The 27,436-nt window shown below is 37.4% G+C and overlaps 1 protein-coding gene and 1 non-coding gene across 3 annotated transcripts in view; both read left to right on the forward strand.

Annotated features, from left to right (window-relative positions):
• ATP6V1H (ATPase H+ transporting V1 subunit H) overlaps positions 1 to 27,436 on the forward strand; it is a 124,061-nt gene that overhangs the window by 25,832 nt on the left and 70,793 nt on the right. The window contains exons 7-9 of one of the 2 annotated variants that reach the window (XM_028118977.2): positions 2,262 to 2,315; positions 15,002 to 15,099; positions 25,437 to 25,629. In XM_028118977.2, the coding sequence (XP_027974778.1) occupies positions 2,262 to 2,315; positions 15,002 to 15,099; positions 25,437 to 25,629 (345 nt within the window). The remainder of the gene's footprint in view (positions 1 to 2,261; positions 2,316 to 15,001; positions 15,100 to 25,436; positions 25,630 to 27,436) is intronic. The other variant, XM_028118978.2, reaches the window with a different exon arrangement.
• Positions 20,397 to 20,504, forward strand: LOC114220945 (U6 spliceosomal RNA). The gene has a single exon (XR_003611657.2). It is a non-coding gene; the product is annotated as a U6 spliceosomal RNA (small nuclear RNA).

The following is a 27,436-nucleotide window of genomic DNA, read 5'->3' on the forward strand; positions in this document are numbered from 1 at the left end:
AGGAGTATTCTGGGGAAGAAAGGGTAGAAGAGAATGAGATTTTGGTGTGGGGATGGCTTACATGAGGAATGGGACCAGTAAAATAATATTGGTAGTTAGTGTGTTGTCATTGTTAGATTACAAATAAATGTCTATTTGAAATAAATTTTTAGAAAGTTATAATTCAGATTTCAGTGACATTTTAATAGATTTTAATTTGAGGCATAGGAGAGACACCATGACATTTACTTGGGTTTACTTTTTGCCTTATCATTGCTTGCCTTTTAGGGAAGTCTAATTGTCTTTTATATTTGGATAGGGATATTTTGGAGCATATTGAACATAATTAAGTGTTTTTTATATCAGTAGCATAAATTTTTATAGTCTGTTTGGCTTAGTTTTTTTTTTTTTTGAGATTTATTTATTTTAGAGAAAGAAAAAGAGAGAACTTGTGAGCAGGGGGAGCGGCAGAGGGAGAGGGAGAAGGAGAGGAGAAGCAGACTCTCTTTTGAGCATGGAGCCCAACACGGGGTTCTATCCCACAACCTGAGCTGAAACCAAGAGTTGGACGCTTAACTGACTGAGACACCCAGGTGCCCCTGGCTTAGTTTTTAAAAGTATTTTTACAAGAGCCACAAATTTGCAGATTTTACAGAAATTGTGAGGTATTTAAAAAACATAATATTTAGAACGTGAAAAATAAGCGTATGAAGATGAGATTTTAAATTTCTAGGTGTGTATCATTTAGGAGCAGAATGCTTAACCTTCCCCTCACCCCTCCTTTTCTTTTTTCTTTTTTGAAATTAGTTCTTCCTTTGAACAAACTTCAATCTGCTTTAGCTATTAGCTTTATGGTAATGGTAGTGAGACTCTATCGTAACTAGATTCATAAAATGAAAATTGGTAGGATAGAATACATACTATAGTTTGCCACTAACATTTTGGGTTGTTTCTTCACAAGAATAACATTTGTATTGTGCCTTGCAGATGATTTGTTACTTTTGGAATGATTAACTGTGGTTATAACTGTGTGCAAGAATTGGGGGAAATATCTTTATCATCACTAGTGGAAGCAAAATATTCAGTGTCTAGAACAATTTTCATTAGAACTGAGCTGCTTGGTATTAGATAAATGCTTTAAAAGACCTTTTCTTTATCTTTCTGGTGCGTTCTTTTTATCACAAAGTCTTTGGCTTTCTGTAGTTATGATTTGGTGTTTCTGCTTTGCAAGTCCTGCTACAAAGTGACTCTTCAGGGTGCCCAGGCCCCATCTGGCTTTGCTTCTCAGAGTCTGGTCACTGCTTCTGCTAGGTTCTGAACTGCACTGTCTCTTGATGTGGGCAGACACTTCTTGCAAAGCTTTCTATCAGGATCAAATTATAGACTTCTTGTTTAAAGAATGAAACATAGGGTTATTTGGGATTTTCTTTGCTACTTTGCTTAAATGTCATGTGAGAGTGCTGTATCTGGAAGGTCTCTTTCTCTATTTTTAGTGTTTTCTCCCTCATAAAAGGACCACAATTTCATAATTTTAATAGAAATAAACTTTCAAAAGTCCAAATTAGTTGCAAGTTTGGATATTTTGTTGACTTTATATAAGTGACATTTAGGAGCTTTTTCTTTTTTGGTAGTTTAAGTACTGTATATGGGTTGCGGGGGGCCTCATGCCTGGCAGTTAGTAGATAATAAAAAAATTAGTTTGAATAAAACGAAATAAAAATTTCCTTTCAGAAATTCATTACTACTTTTCTCTTGCACATTCAGCCTTTGACTTTCTACCTTAACTTTTCTTTAGTCATTTCTATATGTCATTTAGACATTATATAACATGTGAAATTCTGATTGTCATTATAACTTGCTAGGATTGCTGTCAATAATCTAATTTTAAGTTCTGTGTAGAATCTTCCCATTACTAGGCACCTATTTTGAAAGCTTTGCCACAGAATATAATGTAGATAGTTCAGCTTAAGATAGTCATCTTACTTGAAAAACAATTCAGTAAGTAAATTCTGAGACTTGGAAATTTGCACCAGCTTCATTTATGAAATTTAGCTGGAGCTTAGTATTCAGTTTATTGTTCCATTTTTAATTAAGTTATCTGAAAGAGTGTAATATTTAGAATATTTTGTGTCATCCCCATGCTTTTTATTAGTTGATGATACTCCATTAAGTAGGATTAGGAAAAAAATTTATAAAATTGGCTTAGCTCCCTTTCATAAGCTGATAAATTAGGATAAAAATTAAAAACAAAACTAAGTAATAAGTTATTTATTTCGTAATAGAAACTGCGTGGTAGCGGTGTCGCTGTTGAAACAGGAACAGTCTCTTCAAGTGATGTAAGTATATTCCTTCTTAATTCACTGGCCTCCTAACACCATGAATATAATTTATTTTGAGTCATTTAAAATTTTAAAGATGTTTACTAGTTCCCCAAATGTAAATCCATATTAACCTTCAGTTAGGTTAATAGCATTGTAAAAACTATATATTTATGTATATATAAATATTTATGGTCTGTTGGTAGACAGGAGACTTGCTCTTCCCTGTTGCTCTTCTTCTCAGGTCCTTTATCTTAGACCTGAGAATCAAGGCAAGAGTCTGAATTCAGATGTACAGCTGGAGTGAATAATCATAAAGTTACTCTCTTCAGGCTTCAGTTATTTGATAACCTATCCAATATCTGTTTAACAGATACGTGAACAGTGTGTCAAGGAGTTGAAAACAGTTCAGTTACCTGATGGCATTAAAACTCATTACTTGCACCGTGTTGCTCAAGGCTTTACGTGGGGCTGTATGCTGGCCAGGACCCCCACCTGCCCTTTTTTTTGGCCATACTCTCCCCACGTTTTTTAGAGCCAAAAGGGTAAAGGTTAAAAGTAATCACGTCTCCCCAAGTTCCCTTCTTGGTTGGACTTATCGTCCCCATTTAGGAACAGTTTATCTTTGTTATATTCTGAATACTTCAAGAACTGGCAGTAAGTTTGGACAAGTAAGGGTTGGCATGATTAGAGCCAATTGAGAATAAGATAGGGAAAAAGAAAGTTAGAAATGTAGGTGAGGTGCATCTATCTTCATTAGTGGGCAATATCTCTGGGAAACTGGAAGGCATCTTCAGAGGGTAGTGTCTACCACCTACCCGTGGTAGACCTAAATGAAGCTGTGTAGGAGCCATTTAATATCCATATTAATTACCAATACTTCCATAATCAGCTTGGAATATATGTGTTTGTGTGCTCTGAGACTGTAGATGGCAGCAGCACCCATTTTCACAGCCAAGAGCAAGGCTTCTCTTGGGGCAGGGGTTGAAGGATTTGACAAATAGTGTGTTAGGTCAGAAAATGGCTATTAACCTTCTGAAGAGGAACCAGAACAAGGTGCAGAACTAGAAGAGCAATCTTGGGGTCAGAGTGGGGTAAGGAGGTGATAGGTTGGAAGTCTAGATATTCAGTCATAAGCACACATGTTTAAGTTGAGAATCTTTATTTTTGTGACTTGAATTTTTACGGGTTTGGAATTTTGAAAAATTATTTAATTCATGTAGTAGACTTACTGATAAATTTTTTAAAAAGGTGTTTTCAGAATTATATATCTTATAAACTTATTTGATTGTTAATGTGTTTGTAAGTTATTAAAGCTTACATAATGAGTTGCAAGCTCTGGTGACATGACATTCTTATCTTGTTCTTTTCTGTCCAGTGTATTAGAAAAACAAAACTAACTAATTGAATTGGCAGTAAATTAGTCAAGAGTGGTTTACTTGGTAGACTCCTACACATACCTCCCAAACAGAATTAGTATCAGAGGTAATTGTGAGTAAGGAAAAGATGGCCTTTGATTTTTGACCTTCTTCCCTTTCATACCCTTCACACTTAAACATACTTGCTGTCTCTTCCTGAAGGTTCTTACTTTTTCAGATGGCTATCAACTTGGAATGCAGACTTTAATAAGTTGAGCATAAGGTGGTAGCTTCTCCTCTGATATGATTTAATAGGGGAATCTGAATTGGTAACTAATATTTATTGAGCTCTTACTATGAGCCTGGCACTGCTTTCTTTAGTTTACATTTACATCTCCTTGAATATTTACACTCCCTCTCTGACTTAGGTCTTACTGTGAGCCACATTGTGTAGATGTGAGCAGTGAGGCTGCACAGAATTGCAACACCAGTTTGCCTAAAGTCATTCAGGTAATGAGTGGCAAAAACCCCAAAGAAAGGAATTACTTGCCAAGAGAATTCCTTTTGAGGCAACAGAAATGCACTTGGGTCTTTAGGCATTCCCCAAGTCGCATAGCCTGCTCAGCCTTGTACCGATATTGATTGGTATTACATCTTAAAGTCCCTTTAGGTTTTCCCAGAGCATGGAAAAGCAGTTTGGAAAATTGCATTACACAGTATTGCCACTTGATGTCAGTAGAAAACAAACACAAGTTTTATACCGCAAAATGTGAAATAAGAATGATTCAACAGTCTTACCTTTAAAATGGTCACGGAAGCATCATTGTAAGTTATGAGTGGATCATTACAAACATTTTTATTTAAATGACCTTACATTAGTAGACTTTCCTGACCATGCATTCTGTTGTCTTTGCCTGAAGATGAAAATAATCCATGACACCAAATCTTATGCACTTACCTTCAACTGTTCAGTTCTTTACTGGGTCTCGAATGTGAGTACTCAAGTCTTCTGTTCTGAGGAAGCTGCACAGCTGTGGACATTGATTAGTGCTGATGCCCTGATAAAAAGATGAATACTGTGATCTCTCTCAAGCTTTGCAGGATTTAGAAAGGATCTGGGAATTTCTTGTTTGTTTGTTTTCTTTTTCTTCTGTCCAGCTTCACTTATACTTGTGTAGGAGGGAACAAGGTGACCTCTCCATCTGACTATGTCTTGATCTCTGGCTATTTTGTTGGGGATCCAGTTTGGCATTAGTTACTGGTAGATAAACATTGTTTCATTGATAGTAAGTAACTTGATGAAGTTGCTGGGTTCTCATTATTTCATCTTGCCTTTTAATGTTCTGGAGCAGTTCTGTCCATCAGAACTTTCCATGATGTTGGAACTGTCCATTATGGTAGCCCCTTGTGGCTATTAAGGACTTGGAAAGGTGGTAAGTGCAAATGAGGAAATAAATTTTCAATTTTATTTAGTTTTTAAAATTTTTAAGTTTTTTTTTTAAATCAAAATATATGTCACACACCATAAAATCCATCCATTTGCAGGTCAGTAGATTTTAGTATATTTACAGGGTTGTACATCCATTACCACAATCTAGTTTTATAACATTTTTAACACCTCAGAAAGAAAACCCTGTACACATTAACAGCCATTTCTCATTCCTACTCCCCACTCCCAAACTCTGGCAACCACTAATCTACTGTCTCTCTTTTCCTTTCTGTCTCTTCTGGCCATTTCATAAAAATAAAGCACATAGCATGTGGTTGGTTGTCTATAACTGGCTTCTTTCACTTAGCATAATGTTTTTAAGATTCATGCATGTTTTAGCACATTGTAACAGCATTTTAGAATGAGAGAAATGAAACTTTTCTTAAATTGTTTTCTGTGGCAGTTCTAATATCCTTGTTAATATGAAAATAGTTTTACTGTTTTGGCTTTGTTTTTAATTTAATGCTGTGCTGATGTGGCACTTTTCAGTCTTCCAGAAGAGGCAGAGTATTTTAATGATTTAGTTCTTTACCACTTGGTTGTTAAGTACACCCAAAAGTGCTGTGCAAGTAGCAGAAATAAGTGGGCTGTGTCAGGAATTCATATAGTTCAGGCCTGTTATTTAACTGTAGTCAGCTCTGGCTGGTGAACTGTGAAGTCTGTGAGGACTCAAAGGAATTCACAATCAGTTATGTGACTGTGTAAGTTTCAAGACCATTGTTATTTACCTAAAGCAATTCTTGGAGGATTTTCATTATTTAATTGCCTTTTATCTTCTTGCCACAAAATTAATGCATTTTAAACATTGGGGATCATTAAAATACGTGCACGGAATGAACATTAAGGAGGGAAGATAAGAATCTGTGAGTTTTATTTTTCTAATCAGATTTTTGGAAGGACTGTCTGGAAGTATATTCTGGCAATACAAAAGAAAGTAAAGTGATAAGGTATTTCAGTATAAGATTTTCTTTTACAAATCATTGTCAAAGCATAGCACTGATAATAAGTAATCTAATATGGTGCATTAGATGTGTTCTTGGAAGTTGTATATAAAGTGGTAATTCATAAAGTAAATAATATTTTCTCAAGTTCACAATTTTTCTGTGTAGTAAAGAATCTCATTACATGACTGAGCCAATTAGGTTGAAAGCAATGCTTGAAGAAGAGTTAGAAATTTGTAAATTAATAATGAAATTACTTTTTTTTTGGTTAAAGTCTAAGACTAAATTATCTTAATTTAGGCATTAATTTAATCTTGGTATTTTATAAGTATTGACTAGACGATCTCTTTGAGTAAGCCAAACTTCAAGAGAATTCTTGAGCTTATATATATTTTAGTTCCTGCATATGAGGTAATAAACCTTATGGTTGTTTTGTGCTTTGTAGAACTGATTTGAGTTCAGATTTGAGGAGGTTTTTTCCCTTTAATTTGTTAGGACTGGTATTTCCCTTTATTGATGATAGAACAGTTGAAGATTTTAAGTGATTTGCCAAAGATAATTTGGCAAAACTCCTGATAGGCAGAGCCTCTCCACTTTTCCCTTTCTTCCTTTGTCTTTTTTCTTTTTCTTTTCATTCTTGTTGGTTTAAAAAAATTTTTTTTAATTTAGTTTAATTTTTTTATGTTCATTAACCACTGTATAGTTTTTTTTATAACATCTTAACTCACACAAAGTAAAATGCACAGATTTTTAAATATTCAGCTAAATGAATTTATATGTCCTGTGTCCTCCTGCTCAGTACCTTCCTTTGGCTAAACTCTCACCAAGGTTATTGTTTTCCTGGTATCTGTTACCAGTGATTAGTTTTACCTACTCTTGAACTCTACTGTAGTGGAATCATATAAAACATGAACTCTTACATGTCTGAATTCTCTTGCCAATATTGTGCCATTGAGATTCATTCATGTTGCATTTAACAGAAATTCATTCTTTTTATTGCCATGTAGTAATTCATTGAACGAATATTTTCTATTATCTTATTAATGGATATTTTGGGTTACTTCTAGTTTTTGGCTATTGTGAATAATTTTGCTATGAACTTCTTGTACCTGGCTTTTGTAGATGTGATCGCTGTAATCACTTATGTCTGGAGCACTTAATTCTAGAATGGAATTGCTGCTTTGTAAGGTATATGTAAATTTAGTAGATACTGCAAATCAGTGTTCTAAATCAACTTATGTGTCCCTCAACAAAGTATGAGAATTCCAGTTGTTCCAGTCCTTACTGACACTTACATTGTCTTGTGTTATTTTTTTTGTCTTGTGTTATTTTTTAAAGTGAATGTCTGTGATAGAATTAAAAACGACACACATATATGCACACTCACTTTTTAGTTCTACAAGAAAAGATCATATAATTGTCATGAAACATAAATACTTTTGGGTTTATTCAAATCAGCAGTCCTCCATTTCATGTAAAACTGGCTTCTGGAATCTATTTTTTTAGTCACTTATGTGTTTGAAAAGTTCGACTTGCTGCTTCAATTCCACTGTACTGTGCATTTTTACTATCTGTGGGACAGGTGCTTTTTACTGCAATGCAGCATGTTAAGTGTGCACGATTCCAAAATTTTAGTGAGTATTATTTTTGCTCTTATTTAGTTTGTACTTAAACCCCAGCATTATGAAGATGAATATTGAAAATATGTCTATAAATGTTTTAATAACATTAGTTTTACTTTGGTACAATATCACTAATTTTTATGTTTATCTTTTGTTGCCTGCCTGCTTTCTAATTCCTTAGTTCTTAAATTACTTTGTAATTCTGCAGAATATGGATTTCTGAGATCGTATTTGCCACGAAAGTGAATTTTACCAGTTGCTATTTTCCCTATGATGTGATTATTCCACCATAACATAAGAGAGTTTGCATTTCAGCAACACTGGAAAATTTCTTTTAAATGTGTTGAGAAGTAAAAATAGTTTAGCAGTGAGGTTTGCTGCAGTGAGAGGGCATGTTGTGGCCAGTTCTCAGCCCAGGATGTCTGGTGCAGCACAGAGAACTGTAGTTCAACCATGAAGAGAGTGGATTCCTAGGGCCAATCCAAGATTAACCCACTGTTTTAATTTCAACAAATTATATCTCCTTTTTAATACTCATCTGAAAAATTGGGTATCATAATATTTCCCTTTTATTTTTAATTTTAATTTTTTTAAAAGTGCTTTGAAAAATATGTGTTAATAAGTTATTTTTATAAAACATTTTTAATTTCTTTTTTTACAGTGTTTTGATTAGTTGTGAAGGTTAGAAGATACATTTTGATTCCTGAAAAAACAAAACCTTTACCTTAAGGAAGAACTCTGGTTGGATGACATTTAAACAAATAGTATTTAGGAAACAATGCATTGAGTATCTAAAATATCTTTATTGTGTGTGTGTATTTTGTTGTTGTTATTAAGTCAGTCCAAATACAGGTGATTTTTTGTTAATGGAGAAGTGAATTACTTTAGTAATTTATTTATTTATAAAAATTTTATTTATTTCACAGAAAGAGAGGGAGAACACAGCATGGGGGTGGGGAGTTGGGAGGAGCAGAGAGAGAGGGAGAAGCAGACTCCCTGCCGAGCAGGGAACCTGATGCAGGGCTCTACCTTAGGACCCCAGGATCTGAGGATCATGACCTGAACCGAAGGCAGATGCTCAACCGACTGAGCCACCAGGGACCCCTACTTTAGTAATTTAAATGAAAATTATCATCTGGCTTAAGTAAGCTCTTTTACCATAAATATTTTCTAGTAAAATAGGATGATAATAAGGTACAGCCAGAATTGACTAGCAATTTATATTAGTTTTCAAATTGAGATAAATTAAAAGAAAATACTAGACAATCATATAAGATCCATACTACCAAACAGATTTAATTTTGGCTCCAAAAAGAAATAGGATAATGGTGCTATGTTGTATATATTTCTGCAGTATGGATTGTTATTCGGATAAAAATTTTGGCCAAACTTTTAATTATGGAACCATATCTGTTAGAGCCCCATTCATTTGGAATTTGTGTAAGATATGAAGTTTGTTTGTATTTATTTTGTTTGTTCATTCAGTCAAGAAATACGTATTGAGTACCAACCAGGGACAGTGCATGGTGGTGAAAGCATAGCACTGAACGGGATGGGCAGGACTCCTGCCTACATAGGGCTTCATCCGAGGGAGGACAGCATTAGACAAGTAATTACACACTGTGATTCTTTTAGTACCCTTCTGGCAATGCTTGTAAGAGAGAAGCACAGGTTCTTTGAGAGTGTGCAGTGAGGGGTCTCATCTGGGGTCAGTTTGCTCAGGCTTCCTGAGGAAGCGGAGGAATGAGACCTGTGCCTGCACTGGAGGGAAGTGTGTGGAGAACATGGGCAGATAAGGGAGAGCCGGTGGTGCTGTAGGGGTGCAGGCATAGGGAGAGTGGGGAGGTAAGGCAGGCAGGCCCAGGGTATTCAGGGCCTTAGCGATCACACAGGGTTTTAGGACTTTTCCTCGGCAGGGGGAAGCCATTGAAGAATATTAAGATGGGGAGTCCCATGGCGTAGAGCAGCCCTGGGAAGGAGGGCAGCATTTGTCAGTGCATGGTGCTGGATCTGCCATCCTGCAGCATTAGTGCTGTTCCCCTTGATTGCTGTATGGCTTACTTTTTTCCTTTCCTGGCATTCTGTCACTTGTCTCCTCAGCAGTGAGTCCCTCTCTAAGGAGCCTGCTTAAAAGAGCACCCATGTCTCCCTCTCTGCATTTCCTATTTCCCTTTTTTAAAAATTTTGTATTGTTATGTTAATCACCATACATTACATCATTAGTTTTGGATGTAGTGTTCCATGTTTCATTGTTTGTGCATAACACCCAGTGCTCCACGCAGAACGTGCCCTCTTTAATACCCATCACCGGGCTAACCCAACCCTCTCTCCCCTCTTACTGTTTTCCTTTCTTAATGGCATTTTTGTTGTATTGAACTTGTCAAACTCCAGTACGCTCTGTAATTTAGCTGTTTTTGTGTGCTTTTCCTCTTTCTCCATTAGACTGTAAGCTCCCTGATGGAAGAGATTGAGGTCTGTTTGTTCATGGTTGTGTGTCCAAGTGCAAGAACAGCGTCTTACACATAGCAGTCACTCAGTAAACATTTGTTGAATGAATATTGAATACAGACTTGTAGAACCTTTCTGGGGACTAGTTGAGAACTTAAAATGATGGAGGCCTTATGTCCCTTTCTAGTTTCTGACAGTCCAGGCAGTCTGGGGTTGTAGCTGTCAAACAGTTTACTAGAACTGCAAGGGCAAATGGGCTTCTTCATCTTTGGTTGGATTCTAGCTACAAATATATTTGAAAATAAAGTGAAGTCCCTTCTGCATACCAGATAATATAAGCAACCCAATAAATGCTGAATGGAGTATAAGATTTCTTAAATGGAAAAAGAAAATTGCAAATGAAAGTTATAGTATAATCTTATTTGTATTTTTTAAAAAAAGATGTACATATAATGTATAGAATCTGCAGTTTACACAGAAATCTACTAATAGTGATTGTATCTTAGTGGTACTGAGGGGTGATAAAAAGGTTTTATTTTATGCCATTCTGTATTGACTGGCTATTTTTTAAAAAAGATTTTTATTTTTATTTATTTTAAAATATTTATTTATTAGAGAGAGAAAGCGGGAGGAGGGGCAGAGGGAGAGGGAGAGAGAATCTCAAGCAGACTCCCTGCTGAGCACGGAGCCTGACATGGGGCTTGATCTCACAGCCCGGAGATCATGACCTGAGCCAAATAAGAGTCAGATGCTTAACCGACTGCGCCACCCAGGTGCCCGTTGATTGGATATTTTATCATAAATACGTACAAAGAATTTCACATAAAATTAAGGTCAATGAAAGTCATGTACACAAATATTATTGAGGTTCCATACTATCTGTCAAGTCTAGGACCCAGAAGCTGGATCATATAGGCAATGTCCTTCGGAGTTCTGAGCATAGGAGTCAGGGGGAGGTCAGCTGGAAAAGGTGAGGCTCCGGTATACAGCTTCAAGGGAAGGCACAGAGATGTTCTTCCTTATTTGATTCTTTCTTGTGACATTTCTGTTTGGAAGGAGCAGTGTTTGATTACCTCAAATACTACTTCATCAGTTTGGCAGTTTTTGATATTGTCCTGTAAGATAGACTATTTCTCTGTCATTCACTTCCTGTTCAGTTTGTCTTTGAAATCTTGTGAGATTTCAGGATTTTCTATTAGCAATTACAGCTATTTCAAGAATACCTAATATAAGAGGAAATCTAGCAAAAAAGAGAAATATATACAGCAGGAAAAGATCAAGATTGTGTTTACATTGAACAGTGTGGAGGATAGTAGTACATTTTTATATTATTTTCATGGAAGTGGAAATGAGCTTAAGGGAAAGGATAAGGGGGCTTCTATATTTTGTCCTTTTTTTTTTTAAATAGTATCTTACTAGGCAGAAAACAAAAATCACTTTACTTGGACAAAATATATCTTAAAACTTTAGGTTTTACTTTTTTCCTCATAAAGCCAAATGGCATGATAAAAAATAAATCCAAGTGGAATGAATATTTATTCATTTAGCAAACAAACATTTTTAAAGTGCTGGGTTGTTTGTCTTTTTTTTCTTTTTTCTTTTGTCAGGGACTATGCTTAAATGCTGAGATTAAGAAAGACTCCTCTTTTGCAGGGCACCTGGGTGGCTCAGTCATTAAGCGTCTGCCTTTGGCTCAGGTCATGGTCCCAGGGTCCTGGGATCGAGCCCCGCATCGGGCTCCCTGCTCCGCAGGAGGCCTGCTTCTCCCTCTCCCACTCCCACTGCTTGTGTTCCCTCTCTCCCTGTGTCTCTCTCTGTCAAATCAATAAATAAATTAAAAAAAAAAAACTCCTCTTTTGCTCTCTGGTCGAATAGGGATGACTGAGACACACACACACACACACACACACTCACACACTCACTCTCATACAAAGGAATTTACAAATAGAGATTTATATGTGGCACATGGAAATGATTAATTCCATCTGGAGAAATCAGAATACAGTAGTAGTTACAGCAGCAAATGTTTGTTGACTATTATATGACAGGTACCATTGAAAACTCTTTCATAAGTTAACTGATGAAATTATACCGACATTCCATGGGATTTGTCCTGTTATCCCCATTTTATAGATAGGAAACTCATTCAGGGTCACATAGTTTGTAAGTGGCTGAGTGTGGCAGGCTGGTTCCAGAACCTTTGTTCCTAATGATTATATACTATATACTACTATACTACTACCATACTATATACAGCTGCCTTTCTTTCATGGTGGAGGAGTTAACAATTGATCTAACAATTGATCTAACAATTGATCTAGGTTAACCAGGCAGCAGGTGAGTCAATTCAGATGGCGAAGAGAATCAGGGGAGAGCTGTTCAGTTAGTAGTTGGAGATACAGGTCTGGTTCTCAGGTGAAAGTAACTGTTGGAACTGGCATTTTAAAGTCAGTGGTGATCCTAGAATTTGCCATACTAATGGTGTGATAAGATACAAAAGAGGTAAAAGTTTGGTGATAATTCCTTCAAGAAACCTTCATGTATTGGGAGGAAGAAAGATGCAGAGGTTGGTACAAGGCTTAGGGACAGCTTTAAGGTGGGAAAGGATTGAATACATATAGAGGCTGAGGAGAGGAAGCCTATCAAACAGAGACTGCGGATGTAGAGAGGGGTCTGATAGACGGAACATCATGTGGGAGGAATGGGGTATAGACTTTGCTGGGGCTGAGGGTGTGGACAGGAATAAGTCTGCTGGTCTCCTCAGTGAGAGAGAGGCAAGAATGGCCATAAGTGTAGATCAGTTTGGGGGGTGAGATGTTGGCAGCTGGCGAATCTCTAACTGGTGGTATGTATATTTGCTCATACCGCTGCGAGTGAGGGAAGAGAGTAGGACAGGAGGGTAGTGGTGAGTATGGGTGACTGGGGAGTGGCAGAGAGAACAGACCAGAATTGCTTGATGGCTTTGCAGGATTGTATGATTTTCTCCAGCAGTACTGAATTACCTTTCTCTGGGAGTAGAGATGGTGACTGTTGGCTTGATTGAAGACTGAGTATTTAGAAAAAAAATTGTTGAGTACTTTTGCACGTGAGAGTAATAGGACACATGTGAGTGAAAGATAATAAAGTGATATAATCTGTTTTGTTTAATTGAAGGCAATAATTCAGTCATTTGCCAGTGTTGCCATCAGTATATACTTTGAAAGTGATTTCTGGAATGGTGTTTGGACTGCTTCATTATGTATAATAGGTGCGAGTGCAGTTTTAGAACCAGGATCTTTAATAAGCACATTTAGAATGTGAATCTGGAAGCTCTCTGACCGTGAAGAATCCATTTTTGAAACGTATCCTGTATTTCAACATAGTATAGTAGAATGGACACAGAAAAGAAAGGCTTCCAGTGAACCAAGACATTTTTGTGTTGAGAGGAAATTGATGATAAATGGAAGAGGAGACAGTGCCCTAGGTTGCATTTTTATTCATTATATGTAGAAACCTTGCTTAGGCTATCTCTCTAACCAAGAAAAATGGAATTCGTCTTTCACAAAGGATTACTACATGCTGACTTAATTGGAAGAAATAACATATTTTTTTTCCATTATGGAAGATTGTTTTAGAGCTGAAAATTTACTTTTTTTTTTTTGGTCATTTCTGCTGTTTTGAGTTTCCAGGCAAATTATATTACTAGATAAATAGCACTTTTGGGAAACTATGTTCACTACTTTCTAGGTAAAATCTAAGATAACCTTTTCTTGATAACTTTTGATAATTCCACCAAATGTACTTATATCTTTGTGTTTTTGTAGTTGAATGCCTAGAATTTCCTTGAAGTGTTAGGTTTTAATGAACTTGGAGTTAAAACACAGAGCTTAGTAGCATCGTATATATTAGGTGTGAATTTTTATAACATTCTTGATTCTCTCTCTTTCTCTCTTTCTTTCTTTCTTTCCTTCTTTTTATTTTATTTTATTAGCATGTTCTTTAAGGCTAGAGCCTGAAACCCTCTTGTCTCTCGGTTCTTATAGATGCTAGGCTCATGGCAAATATTTAGAGAAGAACCCAGGTTAGGTGTTGCTATTAGCTTTGCTAAAATGGAGGTGCCTGCATTATTCCTGGGGATATTATTCCTGTTTATTTCACGTTCCAGATTCAAGCACAGTTTCCGTAGAATGGTACTATTGAACTGATAGTTGTTAAAAATTGTAGAGCAAAGGTCTTTTTCAAATGTTTAATTAGACTCCTTATATGGTGTATATATATATATTTCTAAATTCCCATTTATTGAATTTCTACAAAATGGCTAGCTGTATGCTAAATGAATTACTTAATCCTAGCAGTACCCCTTTGGTATGCTTGGGGGCATCATCCTTCTTAAGGACAAAGAAATTGAGTATTGGAAAGGTTCAGTGACTCACCTCAGACCATTTAAATATAGGCTCGTCTCAAAGCATACGGTTTTATCTTTTTAATTTTATTGTCATTCTTTGATATTTCTGCCGTTACGAAGAGCAGTATTATCTATAGTGCCTGTCTTCAGGACTAAGTGAAACATTGCAAGATAACATTTAACAAGCCATTATCAAAGATATAGTTACTTTGTTCCTTGATTTCCCTGTGTGTTAAGTAGTCTTGAACTATGTAAGTTTAATTTGGCAGAGAAAATCAACTGCATTTCTAAAAGGTAGAGAGAAAAACAAAAATGGAGATTGATTTTGAAAAAATAGTAGGGACTTTTGGATGTTCTGATGATAAGAAACTCAGTAAAAAAAATCCAGACTTTTTGTATGTGCATGATCTCATGTCTTTAAATCGTTTCCAATTTTAAAACCTTATACTTCTTCTTGCATAGAGTTCTCAGTATGTGCAGTGTGTTGCTGGGTGTCTGCAGCTGATGCTTCGGGTCAATGAGTACCGCTTTGCCTGGGTAGAAGCAGATGGGGTAAACTGGTGAGTGCCCTTTTACTTTTAATGTAGAATAACATTTGAAAGCATCTCTCCTTGACATTTTCAAAGAAATTAATACATTTAATCATCTAAAATTTTTTTTCATGTCTGTTTAACAATAGATTATGCTAACCTTCATGGAAGTCAGTAACTACTAAATGGAATGTTTCTCCTCTCCCTCACTTGGCCTGTGCTACTTAAGAGGTTAAGAACTCCGAAAAGTCTATGTTTGATAGAACAAATTCTAGGTATTCAGAATAGAAGAACAATTATAAAAGTATCTTGTGGTAAATGTAGACAAAAATCAACAAGAAAAGATCTTTTTTTTTCATGTTATGTTAATCACCATACATTACATCATTAGTTTTTGATGTAGTGTTCCATGATTCATTGTTTGTGTATAACACCCAGTGCTCCATGCAGTATATGCCCTCTTTAATACCCATGACCAGGCTAACCCATCCCCCCAACCCCTCCCTTCTAGAACCCTCAGTTTGTTTCTGAGTCCATAGTGTCTCATGGTTCGTCTCCCCCTCCGATTTCCCCCCCTTCATTTTTCCCTTCCTGCTATCTTCTTTTTTTTTAACATATAATGTATTATTTGTTTCAGAGGTACAGGTCTGTGATTCATCAGTCTTACATAATTCACAGTGCTCACCATAGCACATATCTTCCCCAGTGTCCATCACTTAGTCCCCCCATTCCTCCCACCCCCCACCACTCCAGCAACCCTCAGTTTGTTTCCTGAGATTAAGAATTCCTCATATCAGTGAGGTCATTTGATACATGTCTTTCTCTGGTTGACTTATTTCGCTCAGCATAATACTTTCCAGTTCCATCCACGTCGTTGCAAATGGCAAGATTTCATTCCTTTTGATGGCTGCATAATATTTCCATTTTGTGTGTGTGTGTGTGTGTACACACACACACACCACATCTTCTTTATCCATTCATTTATTGATGGACATCTTGGCTCTTTCTGTAGTTTGGCCGTTGTGGACATTGCTGCTCTAAACATTGGGGTGCAGGTGCCCCTTTGGATCACTACATTTGTATCTTTGGGGTAAATACCCAGTAGTGCAATTGCTGGGCCATAGGTTAGCTTTATTTTCAACTTTTTGAGGAACCTCCATACTGTTTTCCAGAGTGGTTGCACCAGCTTGCATTCCCACCAACAGTGTAGGAGGGGTCCCCTTTCTCTGCATCCCCGCCAGCATCTGTCGTTTCCTGACTTGTTAATTTTAGCCATTCTGACTGGTGTGAGGTGGTATCTCATTGAGGTTGTGATTTGGATTTCCCTGATGCCAAGCGATGTTGAGCACTTCTTCATGTGTCTGTTGGCCATTTGGATGTCTTCTTTGGAAAAATGTCTGTTCGTGTCTTCTGCCCATTTCTTGATTGGATCATTTGTTCTTTGGGTGTTGAGTTTGATAAGTTCTTTATAGATTTGGGATACTAACCCTTTATCCGATATGTCATTTGTAAATATCTTCTCCTGTTCTGTCGGTTGTCTTTCGGTTTTGTTGACTGTTTCTTTTGCTGTGCAAAAGCTTTTTATCTTGATGAAGTCCCAATACTTCATTTTTGCCCTTGCTTCCCTTGCCTTTGGCGATGTTTCTAGGAAGAAGTTGCTGCCACTAAGGTTGAGGAGCTTGCTGCCTGTGTTCTCCTTTAGGATTTTGATGGACTCCTGTCTTATACTTAGATCTTTCAACCATTTGGAGTCTATTTTTGTGTGTGGTGTAAGGAAATGGTTCAGTTTCATTCTTCTGCATGTGGCTGTCCAATTTTCCCAACACCATTTGTTGAAGAGACTGTCTTTTTTCCATTGGACATTCTTTCTTGCTTTGTTGAAGATTAGTTGACCATAGAGTTAAGGGTCCATTTCTGGGCTCTCTATTCTGTTCCATTGATCTATGAGTCTGTTTTTGTGCTAGTACCATACTGTCTTTATGATGACAGCTTTGTAAGAGAGCTTGAAGTCCAGAATAGTGATGCCACCAGCTTTGCTTTTCTTTTTCAACATTCCTCTGGCTATTTGGGGTCTTTTCTGATTCCGTACAAATTTTAGGATTATTTGTTCCATTTCTTTGAAAAAAGTGGGTGGTATTTTGGTAGGGATTGCATTGAATGTGTAGATTGCTCTAGGTAGCATTGACATTTTCACAATATTTGTTCTTCCAATCCATGAGCATGGAATGTTTTTCCATTTCTTTGTGTCTTCCTCAGTTTCTTTCATGAGTATTTTATAGTTTTCTGGGTACAGATCCTTTGCCTCTTTGGTTAGATTTATTCCTAGGTATCTTATGATTTTGGGTGCAATTGTAAATGGGATCGACTCCTTAATTTCTCTTTCTTCTGTCTTGTTGGTGTATAGGAATGGCACTGATTTCTGTGCATTAATTTTATATCCTGCCACTTTACTGAATTCCTGTATGAGTCCTAGCAGTTTTGGGGTGGAGTCTTTTGGATTTTCCACATGAAGTATCATATCATCTGCAAAGAGTGAGAGTTTGACAGCTTCTTTGCCGATTTGGATGCCTTTTATTTCTTTTTGTTGTCTGATTGTTGTGGCTAGGACTTCTAATACTTTGTTGAATAGCAGTGGTGATAGTGGACATCCCTGCCGTGTTCCTGACCTTAGGGGGAAAGCTGTCAGTTTTTCCCATTGAGAATGATGTTCGCTGTGGGTTTTTCGTAGATGGCTTTTATGATAGTGTTAGAGGTATGTACCCTCTATCCCTATACTCCGAAGAGTTTTGATCAAGAAAGGATGCTGTACTTTGTCAAATGCTTTTTCTGCATCCATTGAGAGCATCATATGATTCTTGTTCTTCCGTTTATTAATGTATTGTATCACATTGATTGATTTGTGGATTTTGAACCAACCTCGAAGCCCAGGGATAAATCCCACTTGGTCGTGGTGAATAATCCTTTTAATGTACTGTTGGATCCTATTGGGTAGGAATTTGGTGAGAATTTTTATATCCATGTTCATCAAGGATATTGGTCTGTAATTCTCCTTTTTGATGGGGTCTTTGTCTGGTTTGGGGATCAAGGTAATGGTGGCCTCATAAAACAAGTTTGGAAGTTTTCCTTCCATTTCTGTTTTTTGGAACAGTTTCAGAAGAAAAGGTTTTAATTCTTCTTTAAAGAAAACAAGAAAAGATCTTATCTAAAAGAATGAATATGATCCATTCTTTGTAATGTTTTGTAATTAGACCATTCTCTGTGGGGTCCTAATTTGCAGGTCCAGAGGAGCTGCCCTCTCAGGTTAGAAAATGTACTTCTAAAACAAACAACCCCCCCACTCCCAGACAGAATTCTTTTTTACTACGAAAAAGCCAACTTACTTATTCATTTTTTTTAAAGATTTTATTTATTTATTCATGAGAGACAGAGAGAGAGAGAGGCAGAGGGAGAAGCAGGCTCCCAAGGAGCAGGGAGCCTGATGCGGGACTCGATCCCAGGACCCTGGGATCATGACCTGAGCCGAAGGCAGATGCTTAACCATCTGAGCCACCCAGGCGCCCCCAACTTACTTATTCATAATGAGAGATGTCACTGCTCTTAAACCAAATACTCTCTTTGTTTAGTGAAGACATTGTTTATCTGTTGGAGAACCTATACAGAAACTAGTTTGTCAACAGAAGGTTTCTTGGTGAGCAATAAGAGTTGATTGAAGACTCCTGATACTGTGTCATCGGACTCTGCTGGGCCGATACCTCCATCTCCAGTGTAGGGATACACCTGCCAGAGGGATCTCCTCAGCCAGTATTTGCATGCAACTGCCTCAGCTGGGTTGCTTCTGCAAATGGTTCTTCTTAGGACTTGCGTAGAATTGTAATGAAATACTCAATTACTGTTGACTCAGTAAATTAGTAGTCTTATATTTTTTATGCAAAATTTCAATCTTTTTATACTTATTTAACCTTCAGTATGTCAGGAAAAATAGCCATGACAATTTGCCGCATGGACCTTTTAGAAAACATATATTTGGCCATTTTACATATAATTAACAGAATTATGAATAAAGAAATAGTGAAAAACAACCATTAGAAATCCTAATAAGAATTTTTTCATGGTTAGGGCGCCTGGGTGGCTCAGTTGGTTAAGCGTCTGACTCTTGATTTTGGCTCAGGTCATTATTTCAGGGTCGTGAGATTGAGCCCTGTGTCAGGCTCTGTATCCAGCAGGGAGTCTGCTTGAGATTCTCTCCCTCTCCCTCTGCCTCTCCCCCTGCTCGCATGCACCCTCTCTCTCAAATAAAAAAAAAAAAGAATTTTTTCATGGTAAATCTTTCTGTAGTAAGTGAATTTTGATGCACAAACATCATGAAAGATGAAAGAAAACTATCACATGTCCTTTTAGCAAAATGGAATGGTCCCGGTTCTTATTGCAAAATATTGTGTCGAAGGCTTTCATATTGAACAGCTAAATAAGTGAGAATACTGTATTTCCTTTTTTTTGTCCTTAGAGGTATATTTTCACTTATTGATTCTTGAGTTTGACAGAATCCATTTATGATACAGTCATCTGAAGACTCAGAGTTTGAGATTTCACTTATATGACCAATTTCATCATCATTGTTAGAGAACAGAATGCTGTCTCTGCTTTCAACTTCTGATTCATCTAATAATTATGAAATGCCTTCCTCAGGTAATTGCCATTATGGATGGAAAATACAAAGTTCTGAATTCTTTGAATTTCAGTGATAACACAGTGTCAGGAGACTCAACGGAAGGACTCAAGGGACTCAGCATGTAGTCATTCTCATGGCTGGGATTTATTTCAGAGACACAATAGATCTGGAGGAATCCATGTTAGGATTCCTATGTTCTATCCCTCCTGTGGGCGTCACACAGCGTACTTTTTCCCCAGCAGCAAAAATGTGGCAACATTTGTGTGATTTTTCTGCTCAGGCATCCCCCTAGAGACTCTGCACCCATGGTTTTTACTGGAAGTTTGTCAGGTAGGCACCCTTTGCCTAGCATGCAGGAAAATTCCAGACTCCAGAAGGACAGCACGTGTTCAGTATAAACAGAAGCATATTGTTTGAGCATACAGTATAGGAAGAGTGAGCCACCTTTATCATTTAGGGAAAGTTTTGTATCAGTGTAGGGAACTGTTTACCACTCAGGTACCCAGAAGCCAGCCAAAGGCTCACTTTGTAGGCAGACTTTTCTAAGAATAGCGGTTTCAGGACTGACTATGATGTTAATTTTTTATTGCACAGAAATCTAAAGGTAGACTAAAGAGATGGTGTTTCCAGCCTTTTTACCTTCTTTAATAATGATACCATGCTTGCTTTGGCAGCACATATTCTAAAAATGGAACAATACAGAGAAAAATAGCATGGCCCCTAAGCAAAGATGACATGCAAATTTGTAAAAATGATGCAATATTTTGGGCAATAGAATAAGAAAGGATAATTACTTATTTCATTATTATATCATCTTCCTAGGCGATTTCATCATTCTCCAGTTTTCTTATAATTTTAGTCTTTAATTTTTTTTAACATAGTTGGGAATAATGAATATATAATGATGAAATAGTATCTCAGATAATAAAATGGTATAATTCTTCAAATTATGGATAATATAAAATCACTGAAATCCCATAATATATCTTAGGTTTATGAGTGGATCCAATAGACCTGTATAGTAATTGCAAAATAAGTTGAATTTCATTCTGTTACATACAAAAAAAAATTTCCTTTTTGTTTTTTGGAAGATCTGGAAAAGAAAGTAAAAGTGATGAATCAGCAATTTCTACAAATAGAATTGCTCAAAAATAAACGCAAATACTGAAATTTGGTCCAGTGGACCCTAAGGTATACTGAAGTTAACCAAATGCAGCTCTTCTAGTTACTGGCACTTAGTATTTTGGAGGACATGAAGCAGTATTAACTGTTCAATTTAGCAACAAGAAGCAGGGACAAATATAGTCTAGAATACTCCGTGTTCAACCTATACGTTTCGATATACTAATGACTGCTAAATTAGATTAACAGTAATAAAAAAATAGAGACCTTTAGGTTGAGAGCAGGTATAAATAAAGGTATAGTATGTTAACTTGTTGATAGTATCACAATCAAAAAACTCATTTAATCTTTTAATTTTTGAAGAAACAAAACGTGTACATTTCTTTTGTTTAGGATTGAAAATATCCTTTGTTTCTTTCTTTTTGGTATTCCTCAACTCAAAAGCAGGAATTATGTGAGGAGGAAAAAACTCAAGTATAGCCTTTTTGAAAAGAATAGAACTGCTATTTTAAAAACTCCAGAACATTTTTAGCTATATCATTTTTTTGTTGTTAAAAAGTCTGTTATGTGGGGACACCTAGGTGGCTCAGTTGGATGAGCGTCTGACTCTTGATTTCAGCTCAGGTTGTGATCTCAGGGTCCTGGGATTGAGCGGGGAGTCTGTTGGAGATCCTCTCTCTCCTTCTCCCTCTTCCCCTCCCCTCCTGCTTGTGCTTTCTCTCTCTCTCTCTCGCTTTCTAAATCAATAAATAAAATCTTAAGAAAAAGCCTTTTATGTGAATGATACAATACTGTTTCTGAATGTTTATATACTTATGTAAGACCAAAAATATACTTTGCATTGTCTTGCATATTGACTTCACTAGAAAGTCTGATAGCACTGATTCATTAAATACTGGAGCAAAGGAAGCTTTTCTGGGATAATTGCCTCCACAGATTCAATTGGCATTGAAGTATTTTGAAAGTATAAAGTAGTATATAATGAAAGTAGTACGTAAATGAAAGGTAAGATTTATTTGAAGCATCAAAACATTATATTATTGGGTGATGTTGTGTGATGAGGTGCAAGGTGCTCATGGGTTTGAAGAGTAGCAGTTAGCTAGAAGTGTGTCAGTCAGCCAGTAAATTAGCTGTTTTGTCTCCCTGTGCCCTTCATTGGCTTGATTTTTTTAAAACCTTAATTAAAAACAAAATAGAACACTAAATAATTATTTTGGCTCATGAACCTTAGCCTTCTAATTTTGGATTTGACAATTTGTATTTTTTGAGCTCTCTGTGTAATGTACTGCATATTATAGGGAATACAAAGAAGTGTATGGTCCTTTTCCTTTAAAAAATTATAATCTAGTTGGAAAGTATTAAATAGCTAACAAAGGTAGCACTCAGGATTCTATAGCATCATTCAGTAACTTTTTCAGTGATTAAAAATAACACTAAACTCATCAGTTTGAGAAGGATAGCAGACACCTAAATGGGGCTCAATACTGACTCATTCTTTAGGTCTCAGCTCAAGGGTCACTTCCTTTGAGAATCCTTCCCTCCCACTGCGCTGCATTCTGAGTTCCTCGAGGACATGGGCAGTGTCTGTTTTTGCCCACCATTTGCCCCCCACAAGTGCCCCGTGCCTTGCAGTGTACCTGCCATATAGATCTTCAATAAATGTTAAATTGCTGTATTTAGGTTTATCTTGGGCCTTTGTGTCCTTTGTAAGCCCTTAGCATGTTTTCATGCTCCACTGTCTTCAGAGTTAGGGTTCCTGCCTCTAGGGGAAACCCTTCCTTTTTCTGTTAAATAGGAACTTTATTTTGCTTCATTAGAATTTTCTTGTAGTTAATATTTGGATATAGAAGACTTCCTTATTTTTTCAACAGACTCATATATATTGTAGACAAATTTTGAACGCTCTGAGATTTCTCTGCAGTGTTCATCATTGTTGACTGCTGCTTCCTTTGAAATCTTTGTCTTGGTTTCAGCAATAGTGTATTGGTCCGGCGCTCTGTATAACCCTTCTGGACATTTACAGATTTGTTAACAGAGATAATTTAATATAAAGAACTGTTAACTAGGTGTCTGAAAACAAAACTCTCAAGTGTCAAGAGAGGTAGCAGGTGGAGACGCTTCCCCTGAAGTTGTGGAGCAAAGGTAAGAGATTGGAATTAAGAACGTTTACATGCTTCAAGGAATGTGTATTCAGCTGAGATTTAATCCAGGGCTTGTGTTCCTGAGCTCAGAGGAAGGGCCTTGTAGGTCAGGGACCCAGATGGCTGGTGCTGCTCTCTCTGAACATGTGCAGGGAGGCTGTTCAGCCAGCGCGTTGCAGACTTAATTCAGCCGCTGCCACGGCAAAGTACAGTCGCTGCTGTGGAGGTGAAGGACTGTTGTTGGAGTGGTACTCACAGGGGCAGGAAGCCGACAGGACAAAGCCTCTTCTTCCTCCATCTTGGCAGTCAACCTCTAGCCGCTCCTGTTGGCAGAGCCGGCTGGCGGAGCAGAAGTGTAGCTTAAAGTCTCAGCCACAGCATCACAAAACAGTGCAGAAGGCTTACCTTAATAAGTGGAGCAATCAGAGAGCAAAAGGAAAGTAGGTACTAGGGTATTAATAGCATAGAAGGACTTGATTTTACAGTTTTTGAAACACTGACATCAATATTAAATAAAAGCAAGTCTTAAATAACAACCCCAAGTAGAAAAGAGGTAAGGGAGAAATCAAGCATGAGAAAATTAAGGGCAGTTCAGCAAATTTATAACTGTATACAAATCACAAAAATGGAGAAATGGCACAAATATAAGCCTTCCACTAAATTAGTAGTTGTAGATTATAAAATTGGATTTAAAAATCTTACTTATTTTTATTAATAGACTTTTTATTATTTTTAAAAATTGTTTTTTGTTTTTTAAAGATTTTATTTATTTGACAGAGAGACAACGAAAGAGGGAACACAAGCAGGGGGAGTGGGAGAGGGAGAAGCAGGCTTCCCGCGGAACAGGGAGCCCGATGTGGGACTCGATCCCAGGACCCTGGGATCATGACCTGAGCCAAAGGCAGACGCTTAATGACTGAGCCACCCAGGCGCCCCTAAAAATTAATTAATTTGTTTTATTAACCTATAATGTATTATTTGTTTCGGGGCTACAGGTCTGTAATTCATCAGTTTTACACAATACACAGCACTCACCATGGCACCTACCCTCCCTGATGTGCATCACCCAGTTACCCCATCCCTCCACCCCCCTCCCCCGCAGCAGCCTTCAGTTTGTTTTCTAAGATTAAGAGTTTCTTATGGTTTGTATCCCTCTCTGGTTTCATGTTGTTTCATTTTTTCCTTTCTTCCCCTATGATCCTCTGCCTTGTTTCTTAAATTCCACATCTCAGTGAGATCATATAGTAATCGTTTTTCTCTGATTGACTTATTTTGCATAGCATAATACCCTCTAGTTCCATCCACGTTGTTGCAAATGGCAAGATTTCATTTTTTGATCGCTATATATACACACACCACATCTTCTTTATTCATTCATCTGTTGCTGGACATCTGGGCTCTTTCCATAGTTCAGCTACTGTGGACATTGCTGCTATAAACACTGGGGTGCAGGTGCCCCTTCGGATCACTACATTTGTATCTTTGGGGTAAATACCCAGTAGAGCAATTGCTGGGTTGTAGGGTAGCTCTATTAATAGACTTTTTAAAGAGCAGTTTTATGTTTACAGAAAAATCACAAGTCAGAATTCCCATATATACTTGTCATCCCATAGTTTTCCCATATTAACATCTTACATTAGTATGGTACATTTCTTTAACTTGATGAGCCAATATTGATATATTCTTATTAACTAAGGTCCGTATTTACATTAGGGTTCACTCTTTGTGTTGTGTTTTGAGTTACCCATAACGTCTCTCGTCATTTTTTAGTGGTTTATCTTCTTTTTTGCTTGCATGTAGGCATTCCCCAGGGAAATTTCCTTTGTCTTCTTACTTGACGTAACCTCTTTCATTTCCATATGGCTTTCCCAGTTTCCAGATCAGTAAAGTGAGAGGTTCACCTAGAAGCTTCTGAGGTTTTAACCCCCAAAGTTAAAGATTGGCTGTGTCCAGTTCAGACTCATGATGGGCTTTTTCCAAATTCATCCCCTTTTCTCTGAGGTTCCTAAATATCTTTAAAGGTATAAATGATCCTCTTGGTTATCCAGACTCAAAAATCTTAATATACCTTCTAACTTCACCAAGCTGTACATCTATTTGTGTTACCAAGTCCTTTTGATTTTAGCTTTTTTATGTGTGTCTTACTATTTCTTCTGCCGTATTACAAGTCTGTGTTTCCTTTCTCATTGCTTCTCTGCAGCAGGTGCTGCTGAATGCTGAAGTCCTGTGACTTTTGGAGAGAGACTTAAGTGAGGCTGTGCTGGAAATGGCCCTCTATAAGTAGGGGCCTACCTTGCTTGTTATTTCTGGCAGAAAAGAAACTGAGGACATAATTCAGAGAGACTTGTTCCATTAGTGCAAAAAGAGAATAAATAATTATTTTTTCTTATTGCACTGTTATAGTAAATGTTTTCTTAATGTGTGTTCCTTTTCAGCATCATGGGAGTTTTGAGTAACAAGTGTGGCTTTCAACTCCAGTATCAAATGATTTTTTCAATATGGCTCCTGGCATTCAGTCCTCAAATGTGTGAACACCTGCGGCGCTATAATATCATTCCTGTCCTGTCCGATATCCTTCAAGAATCTGTCAAAGAGAAAGTGACAAGAATCATTCTTGCAGCATTCCGTGTAAGTGTTTTGTGGTGTTTTTTTAATGGTGTGTGTGCATGCGTGCACACGCGTTTGTGTGTGTGGCATTTTCCCTGTGAAGTATATTTGGGGGATTTTTAGCAGGTGGGAAAAAATGGCTTGTTCTCCATGTAGTTATGAAACTACTGGGCCTTGGTGAACATAGAGTAAAATCTCACTAATTTGTATTGTGGCATGGGGGAGTGGGATTGAGGAAAAACCATTTAAGTGCGTAAAATATATGAGTTACAGACTTACAGGAGATGTAATTGTATGATGTTCATGTAGAGGAAATCCCTTTTTGTTGCATTGTGTTCCAAGACGCTGTTAGGGAAGTTTTTCTCTTAAGGGGCCCTTGTTTTAGTATAGAGTTGTATTTCAGATTCTGGATCTGCTGATGAGCAGTGTCTTTCTGGGGCAACTCCAAAAGATCTATAATCATTTTGTTTAGTAAAATTGTCCTATTAGGATATTAGAATTTGGGTGATATTTAAGTCAGCTTCCTCCCTTGAACAGATGAGGGAGTTGAGGACAAGAGGGAGAGGAGAGTTAGAATCGGAATCCTAGCTCTTCTGGCTGCCAGGCAGCTGTAACACAGAAATAAAGTATTGTTAATCGGTTGCCCAGACCCAGTGTATTTGCCATAGCAGTTGTGTGTTGATCATTTTGTTGCTTACCTTAGGGTTTAATTGGGCTTCTGAGGGATGACTTGGCTGATCTAGTATCTTTTTTTTTTTTTTTGTCTTTTCACTTTCTTTTTTTTTTTTAATTTTATTATAGTTTTTGATGTAGTGTTCCATGATTCATTGTTTGCGTATAACACCCACTGCTCCATTCAATACCTGCCCTCTTTAACACCCATCACCAGGCTAACCCATCCCCTCACCCTCCTCCCCTCTAGAACTTTCAGTTTGTTTCTCAGAGTCCATAGTCTCTCATGGTTCATCTCCCCCTCCAATTTCCCTCCCCTTCATTTTTCCCTTCCTGCTATCTTCTTTTTTTCTTTAACATACAATGTATTATTTGTTTCAGAGGTACAGGTCTGTGATACAACAGTCTTACACAATTCACAGCACTCACTATAGCACATACCCTCCCCAATGTCTATCACCCAGCCACCCCATCCTTCCCACCCCCCACCACTCCAGCAACCCTCAGTTTGTTTCCTGAGATTAAGAATTCCTCATATCAAAACCTCAATGAGATACCACCTCACACCAGTCAGAATGGCTAAAATTAACAAGTCAGGAGATGACAGATGTTGGCGGGGATGCGGAGAAAGGGGAACCCTCCTACACTGTTGGTGGAATGCAAGCTGGTGCAGCCACTCTGAAAACAGTATGGAGGTTCCTCAAAAAGTTGAAAATAGAGCTACCCTACGACCCAGCAATTGCACTACTGGGTATTTACCCCAAAGATACAAACGTTGTGATCCGAAGGGGCACCTGCACCCCAATGTTTATAGCAGTAACGTCCACAGTAGCCAAACTATGGAAAGAGCCAAGGTGTCCCATCGACAGATGAATGGATAAAGGAGATGTGGTGTATATATACCATGGAATATTATGCAGCCATCAAAAGGAATGAAATCTTGCCATTTGCAGTGACGTGGATGGAACTGACCCTAGGGTCTTTTAAGGATGCTACCCAAGAGTAATAATAGTGGGCAGTTTAGAAAGTGCTTATTCTGTGCTATGCATTGTTCTAAGGCTTTCCATTTGTTAATTCATTTAATGCTTACCACTGCCCTATAACATGGTAATTATTGTTGTTATTGTTAGTGTATTGGTATCATTAGTATTAGTAT

Source organism: Eumetopias jubatus, unplaced genomic scaffold (genome assembly GCF_037043125.1).
Source record: "Eumetopias jubatus isolate StellerSeaLion01/CBP00866 unplaced genomic scaffold, mEumJub1_p1.0 scaffold_4, whole genome shotgun sequence".
Classification (NCBI taxonomy): Eukaryota; Metazoa; Chordata; class Mammalia; order Carnivora; family Otariidae; genus Eumetopias; species Eumetopias jubatus.